The 24,168-nt window shown below is 43.1% G+C and overlaps 1 protein-coding gene across 1 annotated transcript; it reads right to left on the reverse strand.

Annotated features, from left to right (window-relative positions):
• On the reverse strand, positions 1-21,325 carry LOC132386994 (NACHT, LRR and PYD domains-containing protein 3-like). The gene is made up of 7 exons (XM_059959351.1): positions 21,289-21,325; positions 19,131-19,295; positions 12,647-12,712; positions 5,919-6,285; positions 4,754-4,840; positions 4,428-4,598; positions 1-175 (listed from the first exon to the last, which is right to left on the reverse strand). The coding sequence occupies exons 1-7, from the start codon at positions 21,323-21,325 to the stop codon at positions 1-3; spliced, it is 1,068 nt and encodes a 355-aa protein (XP_059815334.1).
• Positions 21,326-24,168: the final 2,843 nt, after the last annotated feature.

Genomic DNA, 24,168 nt, shown 5'->3' on the forward strand with positions numbered 1-24,168 from the left:
TTACCACAGTTCCTGTATTTTACACGCCGGGTTCCTCAGAGCCGCAGACACCAGTTTCACTCCTGAATCTCCCAGTTTATTATAACTCAGGTCCAGCTCCGTCAGAGATGGGTTTGTACTGAGAGCGGAGGCGAGAGCCTCGGCACCAGAATCTGTGAGACCGACATTGTCCAGCCTGCAGATGAGAGAGAGTGAGGGTGAAGGACACAGAGAGACAGGAGACGGTACAAATCCCCAGTGTTCATCAGTAACACAATTATTGATTATTTTCTTCAGCACGACTGCGCAAGTCGGCCAGTGAGAACAGCGAGAAGAGTTTAAAAGGAAGACAGATTTACAGAGCGAGCGTCAGAGGAACGGGAGACAGGGTAGGAAGGCTTTGGCTCAACGGGGCTTCGGAGATAAAGGGTCGAGGCGAGGTTGGTTATCTGTTTACAGTACAGACAGAGGGTATGTGTGTGAGGCTGGTTTTCTGTGCTCGGTGTCAGATGTGGGAGATCCTGGAGACTCCCAGCCTCCCGGAAGGCAACATCTGCACCCGGTGTGTCGAGCTGCAGCTCCTCAGGGACCGAGTTAGGGAACTGGAGATGCAGCTCGATGACCTTCGTCTGGTCAGGGAGAGCGAGAAGGTGATAGAGAGGAGTTACAGGCAGGTGGTCACACCGGGGCCACGGGAGACTGAAGAAATGGGTCACAGTCAGGAGAAGGAAGGTCAAGAAGCAGTTACTAGTGAATACCCCAGTGGCTGTACTCCTTGACAATAAGTACTCTTGTTCGGGTACTGCTGGAGGCGGGTGGCCTACGGGGGTGAGGAAGCGACAGTCCCCGTCCCTCTGGCACAGTGTCTGGCCCTGTGGCTCAGAAGGGTAGGGAAAGGAAGAGGAAGGCAGTAGTGATAGGGGGCTCTATAGTTTGGGGGTCAGAAAGGAGATTCTTTGAATGCAGGAAAGAAACGCAGATGGCAGTCTGCCTTCTAGGTGCCAGGGTACGGGATGTTTCAGATGTCCTACAGTGGGAGGGAGAACAGCCAGAGATCATGGTACATATTGGTACCAATGACAGGCAGGAAAATGGAAGAGGTCCTGAAAGAGTACAGAAGTAAGTTGAGAGGCAGTACCACAAAGGTGGTAATCTCGGGATTACTGCCTGTGACACGTGGCAATGAGAATAGGAATAGGATGAGGTTGAGGATAAACGCGTGGCTGAGGGATTGGAGCAGGAGGCAGGGATTCAGAATTCTGGATCATTGGGAGATCTTTTGGAGCAGGTGTGAACTGCACAAAAAGGACGGGTTGCACTTGAATCCCAGGGCGACCAATATTTGGCGGGGATGTTTGCTGAGGCGACTGGGGAGAATTTAAACTAGACGTGCTGGGTGGGGGCGAAGTGATGTGATGGAGGAAAGGTAGGTTGGCTCAGAAATAGAGAACATTTGGAGACAGTGCGTAAAAGAGGATAGGCAGGTGATAGAGAAGGGACGCGCTCAGTCCGATGGTTTGAGATGTGTCTATTTTAATGTGAGGAGTATTACGAGCATATGAGCCTAGGAGAATGGATCAGCACTTGGAGATATGATGTTGTGGCCATTACAGAGACTAGGATGGTGCAAGGGCAGGAATGATAACTTCAAGTGGCATGTTTTAGATGTTTCAGGAAGGAAAGGGAAGGAGGCAAAAGAAGTGGGGTTGTGACACTGTTGATCAGAAATGGTGTCACGGCTGCAGAAAAGGAACAAGTCATGGAGCGGTTATCTATGGAGTCTCTGTGGGTGGAAGTTAGGAACAGGAAGGGGTCGATAGCTCTACTGGGTGTTTTGTACAGACCACCCAACAGTAACAGGGACATAAAGGAGCAGATAGGGAGACAGATTCTGGAAAGGAGTAATAATAACAGGGTTGGTGAAGTGTGAGTTTTTAATTTCCCAATTATTGATTGGCATCTCCCTAGAGTGAGGGGTTCAGATGGGGTGGAGTTTGCTAGGTGTGTTCAGGAAGGTTTCTTGACACAATATGTAGATAAACCTACAAGAGGGGAGGCTGTACTTGATCTGGAACTGCGAGATGGACTTGGCCAGGTGTCAGGTCTCTCAGTGGGACAGCATTTTGGAGATAGTGATCACAATTCTATCTCTTTTATCATAGCATTAGAGAGGGATAGGTACAGGCAAGTTAGGGAAACCTTTAACTGTAGTAAGGAGAACTATGAGGCTATCAGGCTGGAACTTGTCAGCATAAATTGGAAACAGATGTTCTCAGGAAAACGGACTGAAGAAATGAAGAAAATGTTCAGGGGATATTTGCGTGGGGTTCTGAGTAGGTACATTCCAATGAGACATGGAAAGGATGGTCGGGTACAAGATCAGTGGTGCACAAAGACTGTTGTAAATCCAGTCAGGAAGAAAAGAAGAGCTTACGAAAGGTTAAAAAAAACGAAGTAATGATATGAATCTGGAAGATTATAAGACTGGCAGGAAGGAGCTTAAGAATGAAATCAGGAGAGCTAGAAGTGGCCATGAGAAGGCCTTGGCGGACAGCATTAAGGAAAACCCCAAAGCATTCTGCAAGTATGTGAAGAGAAAGAGGATAAGATGTGAGAGGATAGGACCAACCAAGTGTGACAATGGAAAAGTGTGCATGGAACCGGAGGAAATAGAGGAGGTATTTAATTAATCATTCATTTCAGTATTCGTGACTGAAAAGATCTTGGTGATTGTAGGGATGACTTGCAGTGGACTGCAAAGCTGGAGAATGTAAATATTAAGAAAGAGGTTGTGCTGGAGCTTTTGGAAAACATCAAGTTGGATAAGTCACCGGGAGATGGCGGGACGTACCCCAGGCTACTGTGGGAAGCAGGGGAGGAGATTGCTGAGCCTCTGGCTATGATCTTTGCATCATGAGTGAGGACGGGAGAGGTTACGGAGGATTGGAGGGTTGTGGATGTTGTTCCCTTTTTTCAAGAAAGGGAGCAGGGATCGCCCAGGATATAATAAGCTAGTAAGGCTTACTTCAGTGGTTGGTAATTTGATGGAGAAGATCCTGAGGGGTAGGATTTATGAACATCTGGAGAGGCAAAATATCATTAGGAATAGTCAGCTTGGCTTTGTCAAAGGCAGGTCGTGCCTTACGAGCCTGATTGAATTTTTTCAGGATGTGACTTACCACATTGATGAAGGAAGAGCAGTAGATGTAGTGTATATGGATTTCAGCAAGGCATTTGATAAGGTACCCCATGCGAGGCTTATTGAGAAAATTACGAGACATGGGATCCAAGGGGAGATTGCTTTGTGGATCCAGAACTGGCTTGCCCGCAGAAGGCAAATTGTTGTTGTAGACGGGTCATATTCTGTATGGATGCCGGTTCCAGAATTGTGCCTCAGGGATCTGTTCTGGGACCCCTAGTCTTTGTGATTTTTATAAATGACTTGGATAAAGAAGTGGAGGGATGGGTTAGCAAATTTCTTGATGACACAAAGGTTGGGGTTGTTGTGGATAGTGTGGACGGCTGTCAGAGGTTACAGGGGGACATTGATAGAATGCAAAACTGGGCTGTGAAGTGGCAGATGGAGTTCAACCCAGTTAAGTGTGAGGTGCTTCACTTTGGTATGTCAAATATAATGGCAGAATATAGTATTAATGGTAAGACTCTTGGCAGAGTGAAGGATCAAAGGGATCTTGGAGTCAGAGACTATAGGACACTCAAAGTTGCTATGCAGGTTGACTCTGTGGTTAAGAAGGCGTATGGTGTATTGGCCTTCATCAATCGTGGAATTGAATTTAGGAGCCAAGAGGAAATGTGGCAGCAATATAGGACGTTGGTCAGACCCTACTTGGAGTACTGTGCTCAGTTCTGGTCGCCTCACTATAAGAAGGACGTGGAAGCCATACAGGAGAGGAGATTTACAAGGTTGTTGCCTGGATTGGGAAAAATGCCTTAGGAAAATAGGTTGAGTAAACCCGGCCTTTTCTCTTGGGGTGACGGAGTATGAGAGGTGACTTCAGAGAGGCGTACAACGTAATGAGAGGCATTGATCATGTGGATAGTCAGAGGGTTTTCCCCAGGGCTGAAATGGCTAGCACAAGAGGACATATTTTTAAGGTGCTTGGAAGCAACTACAGAGGAGATGTCGGGGGTAAGTTTTCCTTTTACGCAGAGAGTAGTGAGGGTGTGGAATAGGCTGTCATCAACGTCAGAGGAGGCGGAACCGATAGATAACTCCTCGATAGATAGACAGAGCTCAGAAAATAGTGGGCTATGGGTAAAGCCTAGGTAGTTCTAATGTATGGACATGTTCGGCACAGCTTTGTGGACCGAAGGGCCTATATTGTGCTGTATATTTTCTCTGTTTCTTTCTTTCTACTGATCACGTTAGTGTTCAGTGTCAGACATCCAGTGACTGTAAACACAACATCCCACAGTCTGGTACTTACCCCAGTTTCTGTATTTTACACTCCGGGTTCCTAAGAGCCGCAGACACCAGTTTCACTCCTGAATCTCCCAGTTTATTACCACCCAGGTACAGCTCTGTCAGTAATGGGTTTGTACTGAGAGCGGAGGCGAGATCCTCGGCACCAGAATATGTGAGACCGACTCCCCTCAGCCTGGAGATGAGAAAGAGTGAGGGTGAAGGACACAGAGAGACAGGAGACGGTACAAATCCCCAATGTTTATTAGTAAGATAATTACTGATCACATTAATGTTCAGTGTCAGACACCCACTGACTGTAAACACAAACTCCCACAGTCTGGTACTTACTCCAATTTGTTTATTTTACACTCCGGGTTCCTCAGAACCGCAGACACCAGTTTCACTCCTGAATCTCCCACGTCATTCTCCCGAAGTCTAAACACAAACAGACAGATTGATGAACAAAGTGATTCAAACCGTGTGTCTGACGGAATTTCTCTCACTCGGATAGTTCAGGAAACAGTAAACCCTTCAGTCAATCACTGATCGGAGTTCCCATCACTGTCAATATCACTCACTGCCCAGCTCCATCGTATTCACCGAATGTCAGCAATTTAGTCTATCGGTGTGACCCTGTAAACCCCACATATTCTGTCTCATTCCCCGATGGCTAAAAAAGTGTACCTGATGTGAAAGGGTCGGAAAGTGCAGGGATGAACGATGGGAGAAACTGTCAGAGTGAGGAAGATTTGTGAATGAGGCCATGTCGATGGAAGACAGTGGAAGAGATCCCACCTCAGGAAATGGGATAGGAAGACAGATCCTGCAGGAGGAAGAAGCTGTGGGTGAGAGATCCCACAGGAGGAAGGGAATGCGGATGAGAAGACGCACACGAGTATACCGAAGGGAAAAGATAATCCAATAAGATGGGATGATCCAGAAATAGATTGCAAGGGAGGGGTGGGTCTGAACTGTGGCCCACAATCAGGAGAGGAGATGCGCACATGGGGTCTGGGTATCTGGTAGTGAGCACAGTCACACAGGTGGACTGATGGTCATAGTCACACACGGGGAAGGGCTGGGGAGGACAATCTCACAATGATATTTCTTTCCTTCTCACTGAGACAGTCTGCTGACGGTCTCTTGTCTCTCACCGGGAAGGGGGTGTGAATCTCTGACCCACCTGCTGCAGTCAGTGTCAGTCTGGGTGTCAGTAACAGTGAGAAGGAACATTGTCAATAGACGTGTCACAGGCAGTGAGAAACACGGCCATTCCTGTGATTTACTACCATTAACCCAATGGGCGTTGTTCACTGATCTGCTGAAGTATCCAAAATCCCTTCACAAAGAACCACAGAACCCTCCCGTCCTTGGGGAATTACTGACCGATCCCCAGATCATTTGTCACAATTCTTCACAATCTGATTTACTACAATTTTTCTCAAATCCCTTTACATTGAAACAACACAATGGAACAAATTCACAGTTCAGAGTGAGAGATAAATCAAGCTACCTCACGTCCAGGCACTTGTGCAGCCCGGGTCCCAGCCGCTGGAATCCTTCACACTGAATGTGGCATTTCTCCAGGACGAGGTGTTTTATTGTATCACAGAGTCCGATGACATGCGACAGGACCGCACAGTCAATTGGGGTCAGTGTCATTTCACGGAATGAAAGTGATTCCACAGATCCCAGTACGGCCTGAGCCAGTCCACGATTCTGAGACTCAAACAGGTAGTGCAATGTGTTCAGGAGGCTCCTTTTACCAGCTTCACTCTCTGTGTTTCCACTCTGGCGTTTAACCTCCTCCTTCACCCAATCAATCACCCGGCAGGTTGTTTCATTTGGAAATGGACCCAAAATCTCCTCCAGGCCCCGAGCTGTCATTGGGGAGGAGAGACCAGCAACAAAACGGAGAAATACCTCAAATCGCCTATCTGTCGTGTTCTGGGCTTCAGTGAGCAATTTCTGGATATCCCCGGGATGTGGATTCAGGAATTGTGCGACAGCAGCTACGAACTCTTGGATAGTGAGGTGTGGGAATGTGTACACTATGCCCCGGGCAGAATCCTCTCTCTCCAAATGCTCCATCAGGAACCCGGACAGGAACTGGGAAGGCTGCAGATTGTACTTGATCAAATCTTCATCTGCAAACACAATCTTCTTCTCAGACACTCCTCTGAAGGCCATCTGACCAATCTTGAGTAACACATCACGGGGGTTCTCAATCTCAAGGCCAGGGTTTTTCAGGATGTTGTAAATATAGTAGGTGTACAGTTCGGTGATGGTCTTGGGAACTCGCTGCGGGTCCCTGACTCTTTGTGTGAAGAAGGGGCCCAGTGCCAGAGCGAGGATCCAACAGTAGGAGGGGTTGCAGCTCATCGTATACAAGATCTCGTTCTCCGTCACGTGTTTGAAAACAGCAGCTGCCACAGTCTGATCTTCAAAATACCTGATGAAATATTCCTTCCGTTTCTCACCAACAAATCCCAAGATTTCAGCCCACACACTGATCTCAGCCTTTTCCAATAAATGTAACGCAGAGGGACGGCTGGTCACCAGCACTGAACACCCTGGGAGCAGCTTGCCCTGGATTAAACTGTACACAATGTCAGACACCTTGCACTTGAATTCAGGATCTGTGCATGTGGACGGAGGTTCTATGTCTGTCCCACTGTCAGTAAAAACAATTTTGTCATTGAATTCATCCAAACTATCGAATATAAATAGCAATCCCTCTGGGCTCTTCCAGACCTCTCTCAGGATATTCCCAAAGTAAGGATACTGATCAAGAATCAGTTCCCTCAGGTTTAGTCTGCAGTTAATGAAATTTAAAACCCGGAATTTGAAACTGAAGACAAACTGGAATTGTTGGTATATTTTCCGCTTGGCCCAGTCGTAAACAATCTTTTGTACCATTGTTGTTTTCCCGACCCCCGGGACTCTGGCCACTGCTGCCGAAATCCCAGATTTGGATTTACTCCGGGAAGAGCTGCTCTGGAACAACTGATCAGTCCGGATTTTTTCCAGCTTTCTGCGGAGATGTCTCTCTCTCAGTTCTTCATGCTGTCTGCCTCTTGCCAGGAACTCATGTTCCACCAGTGTCCGATCTCGAACAGTAGAAATGACCGTGAGCTCAACGTATCGATCATCCAGCTGGAAAACCTTCACCTTCTCCCTCATCAGGATCGTGTTCACTCTCAGTGTTTCAGTTTGTGCCCGCAGAGTCTCCTTGTGTTTCTGTTGAACATCTTCCATGGAAACAAAGAACGTTGTCAAAAAATTAAATAACTCTACTGACAAAGAACTTTATAACTGCATTTCAACATTCAGTGTTTGAGATTACATGAATTAAATTCATACTTCCATGGATATTAGGACAATTTAAGATTCTGTTCACAGATACCAGAGTTGACAGTGATGAAAGTCCCAGAAAATATCCAATCCTCATATTCTGACACTAATTACTTGTGAAGGTGAGCATTCCCCTGATATTCTATTCCAATCCTTTCTGCACTCCCGTTATAGATTTCACTATACTTAAAGCATTGTTTGCATCATTAACAGGCAATGTTAATGTTGATCTGGTGTGGAAATATGGAGAGCAGGATACTGCATTTTGGCAAATCTACACATTGGGGAGTCACAGGTGTCCACTGCTCTTGCATCAAAACAGTAACAGAATATGCGGGAAGTACTCAAGTCGGGCAGCAACTGTGGAGAGAATCACAGTGAAGTTTCGGATTGATAACCCATTGGAACAACAAGAATGAAAATGGGTTTAGTTTTCAGTCTCAGTGATGGACGAGCGGAGGAAAGATGGAAAGGAATCTCCGTGATTCCTTAAGCGTCTCACTGGTGTACATCGTGTGTGTGGAGAGGGTGGTGAAGTTTTGGTAACTGCTACTGATCAGTCTGGCAGGTGGAGTGTGGGGCACTGTATTATGCTGCTTCCGCCTATCAGAGTCGACCATGGATGTTGCGTCCCAGCTGACTAGATACGCAATCCAGGACACTCTTCCATTGGTTAACATCCTCTCTTATGATAGTGTCTTTATTTTTATGGGTTATGCTTTCATTTCCGTTCAGTGATGTGTACCCTTTATCAGGAATGCTTATGCCTGTATGGCGTGCTGAATCCTCCTTGCGTTGATTAAAATATATCCTTAGAGCTAATTATGGATTTCAGAGAAGGCAAGATGAGGGAACACAACACACCAGTCCTCATAGAGGGATCTGATGTGGAAAGAGTGAGCAATTACAAATTCCTGGCTATCACTATCTCCGAGTATCTAACCTGGACCTAATATATCGATGCAGCTACTGAGAAGGCACAACAGTGGCTATATTTCATCAGGAGTTTCCAACATCACTCGAATATTTCTACAGGTTTAACTTCTACAGGTTTAACTCCCCATGAACCGTCTGGTTCATGGGGAGTACTGTACAGGATCTGAGTAAAGCGCACACTCAACGATTCAGGAAAAACTTCTCCTCTGAGATCCAGTTTCTGAATGGACATTGAACCCATCGATAGTGACTCACTAAACTCTTTTTTTATTTCTATTTCTACACAACTTATTTAATTTTATTTCATAGAATCCCACAGACATGCAAAGCTATATATGCTATATATGGTTTCTTTAGAAATTAGTTCCATTATTTGAATTAACTGTTTTTACTTTACTGATGCAAGAACAGCTAATTTCCAATCATCCCCGTGAAGCTGTGTCAAGGTATCATTCGTTTATTTTGTTTTTCTGATTTGATGCAGTGATTTTTGTCCGTTTCGGTAAATTAGAAAGCGGATTTAAAACTAGACAAAACCATACTGGGCCTTGTATTTGCTCTGGAAAATGCCTCCATTTACAAAATACAAACCGTTTGTATTCTGATAACAGTAATTGTTCCTTTGTGGTTGTTAATAGGGTGATTATTGGACGCCAATGCTTCATCAGATGTTGTAGAAATTTCACAAAGACATCTGTCCAAAAATTATTTAACTTTATAGAAGACCAAAACTTTAAGGTAGTTAAAGTAGCCACCTCACGTTGCATTTATCACAGGTCCGATTTATATTAGAAAAAAAATATGCGCTAGATTATCTTTTGACATATGCGTCTTGTGCACTACCTTGAACTGAATCAAGGAGTGACGGGAGCAGAGAGATGAATTGCTAACTAAATGAGAAATTTTATTCCATTGATCAGCTGAAAATTACTCCTGCAGTTCCATTTCCCAAGCACATTTAACCTTATCATTAGACATAATTTGTTAATATAATATTATCATAATATTAATTATATTATAATAAATTATAATATAATTTATAATATATAAATTTCTACAATATCTAATGAAACATTGGCATACAATAATCGCCCTATTAACAACCACAAAGGAACAACCACTGTCATCAAAATAAAAGGTGGCATTTTCCAGAGCGAATACAAGGTTGTCTATATATAATAACCATCGATACTTTCTGAAGTGGTTTAAGCTGAAAAATAGCATCTATCATATTTGGTAAATGAACAAATAGATAATTCGGTAACAAATCGTGTAAAAATTTCCTAACTTGTCAATATCTAAAAAATTGTGCATTAGATATATCATATTCATCTAATAGCTGCGAAAAAGACATTAAACAATTCTTTAAAAACAAATCTAAAAAAGTTTTTATTCCGTTAATTTTCCATGTTAAAAAGACCTCATCCAGAATTGATAGTTTAAAAAAAAACAGTAAAGGTGGATATGACTAGAGAGAACAAAGTTTTTTGAACGTTAGCAAAAATCTTATGCTTGGACCTACAACCTAATTCACTTGCGGCAATCTTTGGGATAACTCCAAAGGAAGCAAGAAATGTTCCTGCTTCCTCTCAACGTATGATATCTTTTTCAACTTTATTGGCCAGGAGAGATATTTTGTTCCCAATCGATCCACTCTGATTTTTTTCTGGCTTTCCGCCATTATGTCATGTTTAAGCTTGGAGTAATTTAGAAGTCGGACGCTTGATGCATCTATTAACTTTGAGCAAACCTGGCGACCTTTCATTCAATATTTCCATATGCTCTAATTTTTTTTTTGTACTTTTTTAGGTAACTTTTTTTCTTCTCTGCGAAATTTCAGATTTCACCAGAAAGATTTTTTCTTTCTTTGGTAATTATATCCTCAAAATGAACTGCCCAATTCTCTTTTTTTTGTTGTTTGTTTTTGGTTAGTTTAGTGGTTTATTTTTTCTTTCTCAATAATAGAAATTTGTGCCTTTTTTTATGAATTATTAAGTGGAGCTACGGTTCTTTTTTTATATTCACTTAATATTATACTATACATGATTTTGACAGTGTATGTTCCTTTCTTTATTAGTACTTTTATTGAAATATGCATTTGATATAACTTCTCTGATTTGTATCTATCCTTATATTTTTTAAATTAATAAAAAAATTGAAAATAAAAAAAATCACAAAGATTGCGTGCATCTTACATATATTAGGAAATTATCTTAAACAGGCGAGGGACAGAATCAAATGCTTTTTGATAGGCTATATAATATTGAAAGTTTTCTGCTTTCCCAGGTCTTGCTATAGAATTACATAATCTTTTATCAGTTGTTCCTTAAATCCGTTCATACCCAAGCTGTATTCTTACCACTCTTCTGTATGTCTTTTGTGGGCATCTAAGTGAGCGGTAATTAGTTCCGAGATGCACGATGTTACAATTTTATATATAAAATTTGTCTTATTATTAAGAAGCCAATAATAACATAGTAGGTGACCATTTAGTAGTCTTAAAAAGCAGAAGTAAAGCTGTCCTTGAGGCTGGTGGTACATACCTTCAGCCTTTTATATCTTCTGCCCCATGGTAATATGAAAGGGGGAATGTTTGTGATGGGTTAGGGATCAGCAGCGACTTCTTCCAGGAATTGAATTCTTCCAGGAGGGGACAAAGGTGATGGATGAAGTTACACATGGATATTGTCTGCTTGGATATTAGTTGGGTGTTTGACAAGATCCCACATGGGAGGCTCATACAGAAAATTATCATGCTTGGGAACACTGGTACCCATCCTGCCTGGCGGGGACCCACACTGGGAGAAATTTCTTTCGCTGGTGGGTGGTGAATCTGAGAAATTAATGTCATGGACAGCTGAGGAAAACAAGCAGTTGAGTATATTTAAAATGCAGGTTGATATGTTCCTGATTAGGAAGAGTGTCAACATTTACTGTGATAATGGGGCAGAGAGGAATTGAACAGCAAACTCACTGAGCCGAATGGCTTAATTCTGCTCCTGGATCTTATGGTTTTAGGGAGCATCTGGAGTATTGTATTCACTTCTGATTGTCCAGCTCTTTCAAGGATTGGAGAGGGTGCAGAATAGGTTCATCAGGGTGTTGCCTGGATTCGGTGGCATGTGTTACAAGTAAAAGTTTGATAAATTGGGTTTGTTTATTCTGGAGTTAGACTAGAGATCTGACAGGTGTGTATAAAACAGAGAGATAAGAGTTTGGGTAGTCTGAATTTTGCTGTTGTTTTGTTATCACATATGACTGGTGTCTAGTACCTGAGTGCATTTGGTTAGGGTGAGATGGGGTAAATTTACAGCACATGGGTAGTTTTTTTTCATGTGGTAGTGGATGCCTGGAATTTATTGCGTGAGTCATGTCGGAGGCAATTATGATCTAGATTCCCCTAGATATACACATGAAATGTGCAGTAAATGCGGGGGTATGGTCAATAATAAAAAAAGAGGAAGCCAAAATATTTTTAAGAGTAAAAGTAGTGAGAGGGTCTACATTGGACTACGGAAAAATGACGTTGTAGATGTAGTAATGGGTGAAAAGGAAATGTCAGACATCTGTGGAAGTCACTAGCAGAATTACAAAATGTAAAGGGCATCAATGAACAGATTTGAGTGCAGCTGCTATTACGAAGGAGAAGGTGGTTCCGTATCTGAAAGGTCTGAAGATAGGAAAGTCACCTGGACTGGGTCATACAGTGTATCAGGAACCTGCCTGGGGTGTGTGGGCAGTCCCAGAGGGGGAGGACCTGGATTCAAGGCTCCAGCAGAACCAACAGCTGGATTAGTAGAAAAATACATTGCAGAATATTCAGGCTGCAACGAGAGATTCTCTGAATTGAAACCTGAAAAGAGATCAGTGATTAATGGTGAATTTTGATTTCCAGGTTCTGCCAAGGCACTTCACTGAGATCTGGTTTGAACTCTGCAGTTCATCACTCACCGTTCAGTTGAGGGGGTAATTGAGATAACCCTTGGGCGATGGCCATGTATTCCTGTGGATCGGGACCTGTTCAAATAAAAACGTCCATGAAAACAGAACTAAAATAATTAAAACTGCTAATTCCAATGTGCCCTTGTGTTCAGTGCGTGTTTTTAACATACCGAGCTCCTGTATTTCCTTCAGTATTCTGTCCAACTTCGGTAACTCAGTCCTCCACTTCACAAAGGATACCCACATCGCCCTCCGGGCCCGGGAGCCTTTGCCCATCACCAAACTGAGGAAGAGTCTGGAACTCTCTGTCCGGTTTCCCTTCTCTGTCAGCTCAGTGACTTTCTATAAGAGGGAAACAAAGAATCTATCGTGGAGCAGACAGAAAAACATGGGGATGTGCAGGAAAATATCTGTTCATCGTCCCAGTAGCTTCCGTACAGATGCAGTCACTGCGCTGCTGCCTCATCCTCTCTGGGTTCAGTCATTAACAGAGAAACAGTACCTGAAGGAAATTCTAAATCAATAGTGCGTAAACATAAAGATTTAGTGACATCCTGTAACTGGATTAATTTACTTGTTCATCAATGTGCAACATTACATCAATAAGATGTGACAATATGAGCGGAAAATAGGGGAAAGCAAAAAGCAAGGGAGCAAAAACTGGATGGTGGGCATCACTGAATCGTGGCTGAAAGAAGATCATATTTGGGTGCTTAAATCCAAGTATAAATATTGAATCGAAGGACAGGCAGGTAGGTGAAAGTATTGGGTTGACTCCGTTGTCATTAAAAATGAAACGTCCTGAGAAAGAGGTGATATCGGATTGGACGATATAGATGTTAAGAAACTGTATAGGCAAAATGACCCTGATGGAAATTATATACAGGCCTGTTTACAGTAGCCAGGATGTAAGCTACAAATTGCAACGGGAGAGAGAAGGGGCATGTAAGAATGTGAATGATAAAATTATCCTGGGGGAATTTGAATATGCAGGTAGCTTTGAAAAATCAGGTCGGTGCTGAATCCTGAGTCAGGGAAATTGTAGAATGCCTATGAGATGGCTTTTGAGAGAAGCTTATGATTGAGCCCGCTAAAGGAAAGGCGGATCTAGTTCTGTGTTGTGTATTGCACAGGATTTCCTCAGGAAGCTTAAGGTAAATAAACCGTTAAAAGGCAGTGATCATAAAATAAAGGAACTCGCACTGCAGTTTGAGAGGGAGAAGGGAAAGTTAGATGTATCAGTATTTCAGTGGAATAAAGGAAGTGCAGAGGTATGAGAGAGGAGCTGGGCAAAAAAGTAAATTAGAAAATGACACTAACGGGGTCAAGAGCAGAGCAGGGATGGCCGATTTTTCTCGGAGCCAATTCAGAAGGCGCAGGACAAATGATCACAAACATGTAGAATTATTCTAAAGGGAGGATGATCAACCGTAGCTGACGAGGTAGTCAAAGCATCACAAAAGCAAAGGAGAGGGTACAGAATATTACAAAATATAGTAGAAAGCTGGAGGGCTTGTATGTTTACAAACCAACAGAAGGCAATGAAAATTCTGTAATTAGAGAAAATATGAAATATGAAGGTACGAAAGCGAATAACGTAAAATAGCTTAACAAAAGGTTCGTATGATATATGAAGAGTGAAATAGAGGAAAGTGGATATTGGGGTACTGGAAAATGACAGTAGAGAGGCATGTCAGTGGACAAGGAAATGGCGGAATTTATTAGTACGTATTTTGCGTCAGTCTTCACTGTAAAAAAAAACACTAGAACGTGCCACTTACTTCAGAATGTCAAGCGGCAGAAGTGAGTGTATTTGTAGTTATTACTGAGAAGGGGCTCGGGAAGCTGAATGTTCTGAAGATAGATAAGTCCAGACCAATCGCACCCGATTGCTTCTGAAACAGGAGTTCGATAAGGATTGTGGAGATTTAGTAATGATCGCTCAAGATATCACTAGACTTTGAAATGGTTCCAGAGGACCGACCATTTTAAATTAGAGGCCAGTTAGTCTGATCAGCGTTTGGGAAGATGCCAGCAGTCGATAATGGATGATAAGTTTTCGGGGTATTTGGACGCACATGATACAAAAGACCAAAATCCATGGAATGGAATCTTGCCTGACGGAACTGTTGGAACTTTTTGAGAGAATAGCATGCTGGGTCGACAACGGAGTCAGTGCAACTTGTTCACTTGGACTTGCCGAGGACCTTTGACTAGGCGCCCCACATGACGCCGTTTAACAAGACAAGGGCCGACCGTAGGACAAGAAATACACTAACATGGATAGAGGATCCATGTTATTCTCCAGACAGAATTTATCCAACTGTCAGGAAGCACAAAATGGGAACAAATAGGACTTTTTTCTTGTTGGATGATGGTGACCAGAGGTGTTTTGCAGGGTTGGTTTTGGGACACTTTCTTTTTCCGTTCTGTCAATGATTTTAAGGTTTTATGGCCCAGATTGCGCGCATTACGAAGATATGGGGAGTGGGAACAAGCGTTGAGGAAGCAGGGATTTCGCGGGAGGACATACGCCGATGAAAAAATGGACAAATCAGTGGCAATTGGAATATAGTATAGGGAGGTGCATGGGTATACACTTTGGCAGAAATAATGAAGACGTACACTATTTTTTTAGAGTTGTAAAGAGTCTCAGGAGACTTAGCGCAGGATTCCGTGCAGTTTGCGTCGGTGTAGGAAAGGCAAAAACAAATGTTAGCATTAATTACGAAAGGAGTAGAATATAAGAACAAGCACTAGCTAGACCACACTTGCATATTGTGAGCGGTTTTAGTTTCCTGATGAGAGAAAATATGTGATGGCATTGTGGAAAGTCCAGAGAGGAATCAAAACTAACAGAAGCTGTGATATTAAACCAGATTTTGATGGGAATGGATCCTGGATGCACCTGTCACTGACAGCTGCGGAGAACAGGTCACTGGGTATATTTAAAACAGAGGTTGGTACCTTCTTGATTCATCAGGTCAGCAAAGTTCACTGGGAGAAGGCCCGAGAATGGAGTTGAGAGGGATAGTAAATCACACATGATCTAATGGCGGAACAGAATCGATTGGCCTAATAGCCTATTTGTGTTCTTATGCGTTATGGTCTTATGATGTGTAAAAACAACAGAACATTAAGGAATATCAGTGTGGCCGTCTCATGATGGAGATGGTTACAGCCTGGCACTCATCCTGTAAAATGGTGATTACTTCCTGAATGTAGGCATGGGCTTCCTGATTAACTGAAGAATTATGAGTTAAACGTTGAATAGCCTTCAAGCAACATACACCCATGATGGAATTAAGGTAATCGAGGATGTAACTGAAGATGGATGTGCTCAGGACATTACTCTGAGAAATAAGAGCAATGACGTCCTGGGTTAGAATGATTGATCTCCAAGAAGAGTTATAAGTAAGGAACTGGAAAGGTTCTCATAACATGAATAATGGACAATAAATATGGAATAAATCAGCATAATTCCCTGATGGTCCACTGCAGTGTAAAATAATCCCTCCGTTTCACTGCTACCATGTCTGAGTTACAGTTTTGAAGGAGATTTAAAGGTTTACCAGTAAAGCAGTAGTCTTCAAATGATGAATTTATAGATGAGTATACATATTTACAGATTACTTCTCTTGCCTTTGGATAAAGCCTGTCTAAATAGTTACATTTAGCGCCAATGAGAACAGAGTCGCTCACGGGTGTAACGCACTTGATATTTTTTAATACCACTCATGGCTGAGTAGGTCAGATCGAGGATAAGACAATCACTGTTTGTGAGCTCCAAGTACAGTGACCTGAAACGGTGTGTCCCTGTCTCTCATTACTTCGACATTCAGCAAGTTAGCAGATTTCTTTTTCGTTTTTTCCCTTCCCGTTCAGGACAGCCTGTTGATTTTTTGGGATCATGAGATATCAGCTATTCAGCAGATCTATTTTATCTTTTGTGCTTTTTTTCCCATTTAGATCAAACTATTGATTTTTGTGGACATGAGATAATCAGCTTTGTGCGTGATATTTCACGTCTAACGAATCTTAGAGAACTTCGAGTAAGTTTCCAGGAAAGTCGATGAAGGGAAGGTTGTGGATATTGTCTACATGGACTTTAGCACGGTATTTGACAAGGTCCAGTATAGTAGGTTGGTCAAGGAGATTCAGTTGCTCAGCATCTTAGATAATGTAGTAAACTGGATAGACAATAACTTTTTTGAAGAATCCGGAGTGTAACTACAGACTGTTGCATTTCTGATTGGCGCCTGTAGCTCGTGCAGTGTCACGGGGATCGGAGCTGTGTCTGTTGTTGTTTGTCATCTATATCAATGATCTGGTTGAAATTATGTCTAACAGCATCAGCAAATTCGTTGATGTCTCCAACATTGGAAAGGTGCAGTGAACAAAGAGGAAGACTACAAGAGCTTACAGTGAGATCTAGACCAACCGGAGAATGGGTTTAAAAGGGACCGATGCAATTTAATGCAGACAGGTGCAAGATGTAGCACTTCGGATGCACCAAGCAGGGTAGATCTTACACAGCGACCGGAAGAACAAAGTGTTCAGGGAATACAGGTCCATAAACCATTGGAAGTGGCGGCAAATGTTGATAGGCTCTGAAAGAAATTTTCTTTGAACATTGACCTTCAGAAATGAGAATATCGTGTACAGTAGATGGGATACGATGGTGTGTAAGACGTTGGTGAGGCCTAATTTGAATATTATGTGCAGTTTCGCTCAACTATCTACGGGACAATTGGAAATAAGTTTGAAAGAGTACAGAAAAAACATTACAAGGATGTTGCCAGGACCTTAGTTATAAGAAAAGAGTGAACGGGTCAGGACTTCATTCATTGGAACATGAAAGATTGAGCGGAGATTTAATAGAAGTGTACACAATTACATGGGGTATAGATAGGATAAGTGCAAGCAGGAATTTTGTACCGAGGTAACGAGGTACTACAACAATAGGTTATCAGTAAAGGGTGAATGGTGAAATGTTCAAGGGGTAAAAAGGTGAAAATTGTTCACTCAGAGGGTGCTAAGTGTGTGAAACTAGCTAGCAGCGCAAGTAGTACAAGCGGTTAAGAAAAGTCTGTATAGATCCATGAATGATAAGGGTATAGAGCGCCATGGCCCTGTGCAGGTCAATGGGAATAGGTAGTTTAAGTAGACCGGCATGGAATAGATGGACCAAAACGCCTGTTTCAAGGCAGATAACAAGTCAGCCACACATTGTTTGGGAACTCATGGAGTCAAGACCGGATGTGGTTAGCAGTTTTCCCTCCGTCAAGTACGGCAGTGAAGCCGGTTGTCCCAATTTTCAATCTGACAGTTTAATATTCATCTTGGACTAATGAGATGAGATGAATCTGCCCGACGGTTCAGACAAGATTTGAAAATAGGTTCAGACTGAATGCCTGTTGGAAGTCCAGATACGCAGACACTGTTCTTATATCACACTGATAAATACAGCAGGTGTGAGAGGAAAAGGTGACACTGAACCTGTAGTTCCCAGTGCTCACCACCTTAACAGCTGAAAACAGATCTGCTGGAGACAAGTCAGAGATCAAAGTCTCCATTCACATGTAGAACTCATAGAACGTGAAGGAGATTAATTTTGGTCACCATACACTATACAGTTCTGTGACAATACACACACTACACTCACCTCATTCTCTTCTCTACTGAAATGTCCCTCCTTTGTCAACATCCAGCCAAGCCTTTCAACCTTTTCTTCAATAGCCTGTTTGAGTCTGTCCCTGTAGAACTTTGTCAGTTGGTACAGTCGATATTCCTCCCCCTCTGCCAGGAGGTCAGAGATTGTAAACTCTGACTCTGTGTATATAAAAAGGAAAATGTAGGCTTGAGCTCAGATATCGCTCGGCTCCATTGATCTCACCCAACTCAACAAAAAAAAACATGACTTGAACCTGCTCACAGACTTAAAAATGGATTAATTCCCCATCTCCAACACTGGCCTTAAAACCGAACCAACAATGTCCTAGGGATTAGGTTAATAGAAGGACCACATTTAATGCAAACCAGTCCATCACCTATTTCAATATTGGATGGGCAATCAAAGTCGGGACTGTCGGTGATATTCACTTCCCAGAGATACTCTCTCCATCCTGGCGAATACATTTCCCTTGATTCACATCCTGGAAATACTCTCCTCATCTGGACAGCTGCGTTTCCTCCAATACACATCTTGGAAATCCTCAGAGCAGGTAGTACATTTCCTGCAGTGGGGTAACATCTGCCGCTACACCACATGTACCACACCCACACTTTCCCCCTCCCATCTGACCAACTGTCCAAAAAGGCTTCAACTTTACCCTCCTCCCTGCCACATTCTGAGAACCCATCACCGTCATATTCCACTCACCCGCTCCTTGTTGGGGACTTGACAATTCCATGTTTAATTTGCTTCCAAGCCGACAGACAGTCGCCTCACTTGTGCTGGTTCCAGGGTCCTGATCAGTGTCTCTGACGTCACTGTCTCTGGGCTGAATTTGCTCCTCCTCCTCTGCGGCCATTCGGGCATTGCTCTCAATCTGACCCGGCTTTGTTACCTTGCTTCTGGTGTCCCGATCACCTTCCCTCGATGATCCGCCTGGTAAAGTCCTCTTCAGTCTTATCGCTGCTCGTTTCAATTCTCCAACTGAAATAAGTGATGAATTGCAGGTTATACGAGTATGATTTAGAGATGAGCAAAACTGATTCAGACTGCAATGGAGCCGAGACTCAGGCTGACCAGATCTGGAGTGGAACTGCGCTGCGTGTGTGAACCGTACGTCCTGCCAGGTGACCATCCCAATAAGCCGGTGACCGGACACATTCACTCCCAGTGAAATAACAGGGTAGACACAGAAATACTGATCACTGAATTCACAGCAGTTGAACACACGGATGACCACGGGATCTTAATGCAACAGTTTCCAGTGATACTGGGAAATATCACCGGGATTATCTTCCACAAGCTAAAATCTCCCCGAGTCACTTGCTGTCCAGAAGACACAGACCAGCTACAGGTTTACACATGGTCCAGTCTGCTGGATCACACATTCCCCAATCGCTTTGTCAGACGATAATCGCTTTGTCCCTTTGGTCACAGACTGACCATTCCCTTGAAACGCACAGCGTCCGGTATCCTGCGTCACAGGCTGAACATTACCTTGCGATCTATGCTGACCGCTCCCCTGGTTCCCTTCTTATACCCCAGCTGATGATCGTCATGTAACAACTATGCAAGTCATTGGCAAAGTCTCGCTTAGAGAGCTTTGCATGTAGTTGCAGTTGCTAATCTGTAGGATGGAGCTGATTAAACTGGAAAGTGTGTTGTGAAGAATGACCACTACGGTACTGGACTAGGGTGCTGTTCTTTGTGTAATATGTTTCGACTGGGACTGTTTTCCCTGGAGCATGGGAACTTGAAGGGTGACCTTACTCACACACATAGAGTAATCAGGGGTGCAGATCGGGTAGATGGTCACAGTCTTTTTCCCGGGGATAGGGGAGTCTGAGACTTGAGGGCAGAGATTTAAAAGGGACCAAAGGGGCATTTTTCCACGTGGTGGCTGGTGGGTATAAATTACCTACATCCAGAGGACGCCGCAAACACAAATAAAATTGCAAAATTGAGAGCATGCGGGAAGGAAAAAGGAAGGAATAATTTTACAAAGGAAATTTTGGAAAAGCTGCAGGAAAACGGGGCAAGCTCAGACATTTAGATCAGCATGAATTAGATGGGCAGAAGGACCCGTTTCTAGGCTGTAACATTTTTTTTATTCCACCTGGAACCACAGATCTGAGTATAATCATATTTTTATAGGTGACAGAGTCATTTGGAAACGCGATAGAACTGTTAGTTTGATCAATTACTGAAGGTGGCTTTACCAGTGGGATAAATGACACTGCTCGATGAAAAGTTTCTATGCTCTGTTAACATCTGTGTCAGTTTCTTCTCCTGAACTACTGTGTACAAACGCGACACAAGTTTAATTCAAAGATCCTTGTGATCATACCTTTGTCCATTCTGATTCTGACTGACGATTGTTGAGCGTCGTCGTCTTGTTTACACTTTGGTCCTGGTGCAGGACAGCTCCACCTGCTCGTGATGTTCTAAATTACAGAACAAATCAGACAGTGATTCAGAGAGAGCAGTGTTACTTTGCAGATATGACAGCATTTCCATCCCCTGCATCAGAGAAGCAGCAGGCTTGGAGACCAAACATTCCCGCTTAATAATAACTTCCACACCATGTCTGTATGTCTGTCCGCTGATACCTGGCGCATCTACTGACAGACTCACAGAGCAATAGAGTTCAAATTCAGAGTGTTCAGCCCAACGAGACAATGCCAACCACAGTGCCCATCGAGCTGGTCACAATTTCTTGTCCTGGGCCCATTTCCCTTCTGGCCTTTTCACTCCATCTACACATCCCAGCTGCTTTTTGAATTATGCGAATGCGCCTGCCTCATCCACTTCCGCTGGCTGTTTCCTCCACATAATCTCCAACATCTGCATGTATCCGTTGCTACTCGGGTTGGTTTAGTAATCTCTTTACCACCCACTGTCCATTTAGATCCCCTATAGCAACGATAATCTTCTCTGTGAACAGCAACTACTAATGTTGTGCATTCTTCGAACTTACCAGTCATGTAAGCCTTGTGCAACCGCATCCAAATCATTGCTATAAAATACCGAATATCAAAGGTCCCAACTTGTAGCCTTGCGGGACACCACTAATTACTCACCTCCATTCAACCTTCAACCAGCACTCTTTGCTTGCTATCTTGAAGCTAATTTTGAAAATATCCAACTTGCTGTTTCTTGACAGCATGGGACCTAATCACCGAGTCAAGCTGCCCTGTGACACCTTGTCAAAGGCTTTGCTGAAGGCCCTTGCACAGCATCCATAGGAAAATAACTTTGAATTTCTACCTCTGCTTAATGTCACTTTCACAGGTTCTGAAAATGTAATAGCAGAAAAGTACTTGATGAGGCCAAGGTATGTAAATGAAAATTATTGGTTCCGCTTTGCTACTGAGAACTGAATAAAATGCAGTGTTGGGACATTTTGCTTTTAAGAAGGTCTGTTCTCAGCAGAGGCCTACGCGACGATACATTCGAGGGTAAGTAGATCATTGCAGATTGCAATAGCCAGAAGAACCAATGACGTGTTGCTGCAGTTCATAATAATTCGGCATTTCTACAATCACTGCAGCAGACGCACTTGCGGCTTCTTAGAAAGGGAGGAAATTGTCAACTCATTTTAAGATGATTATAACGAAACAAGGAAACATCAGAACTGACCAAAAGCTACTTCAGCTGATGCAAGACCTTCAAATGAGCAAACACTGAGAGAATGTGAGTGAGTTTAAAGAGCTGGGCTTCTGAAAGCAAATTACCAGACCTGGAGTGATTGGTGCTGGGTCACGCACAGGAATGACAGGTACTTCTGGGCACATTCAGACCATTCCACCTATTTCGTACCTTCCATTTTACAGATTGGTATTATCTAACGGACCAGTGTTGAATCATTAGAATTGACCAAAAGCTGCTTCAGAAGATGCAAGACCTTGAAATGAGCAAACACTGTGAGGGATTGTGAATGGCTTTGAAGAGCCCGCTGTTAACAACAGACCACCAGAGCAGGAGAGATAGCGGCTGGGTCTGACAGAGGCATAACTGGCACTTCTAGGCATATCCAGTCTCATTCCAACGATTCCCTATCTTTATTTGTAATGCCTAAAGGACCAGTGTTTGAGTAAATGAGACTCACCAAATTCTCTCCTGACTGAATCAATGGAAACCCTCAGTCAGAAGGGTTCTCTCCAGTCGTTGCTCTCAGTCCTCGGGCTGGTTCACTTGTCGCTCTTTCCTGGTTTTCAGTCGTGGTTTGCTTCCAGTTCTGGGATTTTCTTCCAATAAATCTCTCACCACAGGTTTAACTTTAACCAGAGAGATAAATAATATTAAGAGGAATAGATAGATTGGATAGCCAGCGCCTCTTCCCCAGGACACCACTGCTCAGTACAAGAGGACATGGCTTTAAGGTAAGGGGAGGGAAGTTCAAGGGGGATATTAGAGGCAGGTCTTTTACTCAGAGAGTGGTTGGTGCGTGGAATGCACTGCCTGAGTCAATGGCGGAGGCAGACACACTAGTGAAGTTTAAGAGACTGCTGGACAGGTATATGGAGGAATTTAAGGTGGGGGTTATATGGGAGGCAGGGTTTGATGGTCGGCACAACTTTGTGGGCCGACAGTACTATTCCATGTTCCTTTCTTTTTAAAGTGCATTAGCAATACAAAGGAGAACAAAATATTTCTGCTCAATGTTTCAAAAGCGAATCTCACTGAAATTTAAACGCTGATGACAAATAAAAGGATCTCAGTGAGAAAATCTGTAATAGTCCCTCACACGTCACCAATCCTGATACGGGATACGAAGGACTCAACATTCATTCACGATAAGATATCAGAGCAGAATAAAGCGATTCAGTCCATCGAGTCTGCTCCATCATTCAATCATTGCTGATTTTTTTCACCACAATGCCATATCCCTGCCTTCCTCTCATAAAGTACTGCAAACTCGTACGTCAGATTCTATCTGACTAAAAGACACTGTGGAAGACCCAGTATCAGAACTGGGATTGTCCAAGATGTTGCGTGATATATTAAACGCTTAATTGCGCAATTTTGCTCAGATCTCATCCTTGCTCATCCCTATAATGGGGGAGGTACTACACCCAGTGTTCTGAAATGGTAGCAAAAGTGATTATCGGGGCGTTGATAGTGATCTTTCGAGAAACGAAAACGAAAAGCTCTTGAATTTATAGCAAATGGACCTTCTAGTTATTCGCTGCTCAATATTAGTTCTGTATTGTTAAGCACTTGAGCCTCATTGCCTCACAGTACGCTCCCTTGGACAAGGAGAAATTATTATTAATTTTTCTTGCGTTATTCATTACTATTTCCTGGACACCAGAGAGAGTCCCAGTGAAACAATTTTGACCACCCTATTGACTTTTAAATTCTCGTCTATAACAGGGAGCACGATAATGTGCCATATTCAATCGTGATTAATATGCATAGAATCTAAAGTTGTCCGGTCTCCAATGCTCGCACTAATTACTATTTTTGCAGCTGCGTGAATGAATGATTGCTCTGAGCTGGAAATGTTCACACGGCCTGAAAAAAGTGCAGCATCGTAGAAACGTCGTATTTTTTGTAATGTGCATCTATGAATATTTAGAATGACGGCCGACAAGAATAATAATAATAAAAAAAAACATTTGATTGATTTTAATTATTAATTAAAGGATGGGAAAAAATACAGCACAACAAAGAAAAATATTCAGGTTTCATAAAAGTTTCTCTGGCGGTGTTTAATTCCATCTGTGCTGCAACAAAGGCTCCGTTCGTGGGAGCATGTTGGTTGCGCAGACACCCAGTTTAGAGGGAAGAGTGATGGGTCTCTCTCTGGAAGTTACCCCCACCTTCTAACACTATTCTGTCCACTGCCTTGCCA

This window comes from Hypanus sabinus, unplaced genomic scaffold, assembly GCF_030144855.1.
Source record: "Hypanus sabinus isolate sHypSab1 unplaced genomic scaffold, sHypSab1.hap1 scaffold_1456, whole genome shotgun sequence".
Lineage (NCBI taxonomy): Eukaryota > Metazoa > Chordata > Chondrichthyes > Myliobatiformes > Dasyatidae > Hypanus > Hypanus sabinus.

Coding starts and splice junctions, on each gene's coding strand:
- LOC132386994 (XM_059959351.1), bottom strand. CDS start 21,325: ATGATTTGGATGCGGTTGCACAAGGCTTACATGACTG. Junction 19,296..21,288: donor GCACAAGGCTTACATGACTG/GTAAGTTCGAAG, acceptor CACTTATTTCAG/TTGGAGAATTGAAACGAGCA. Junction 176..4,427: donor TGTAAAATACAGAAACTGGG/GTAAGTACCAGA, acceptor TCTCATCTGCAG/GCTGGACAATGTCGGTCTCA.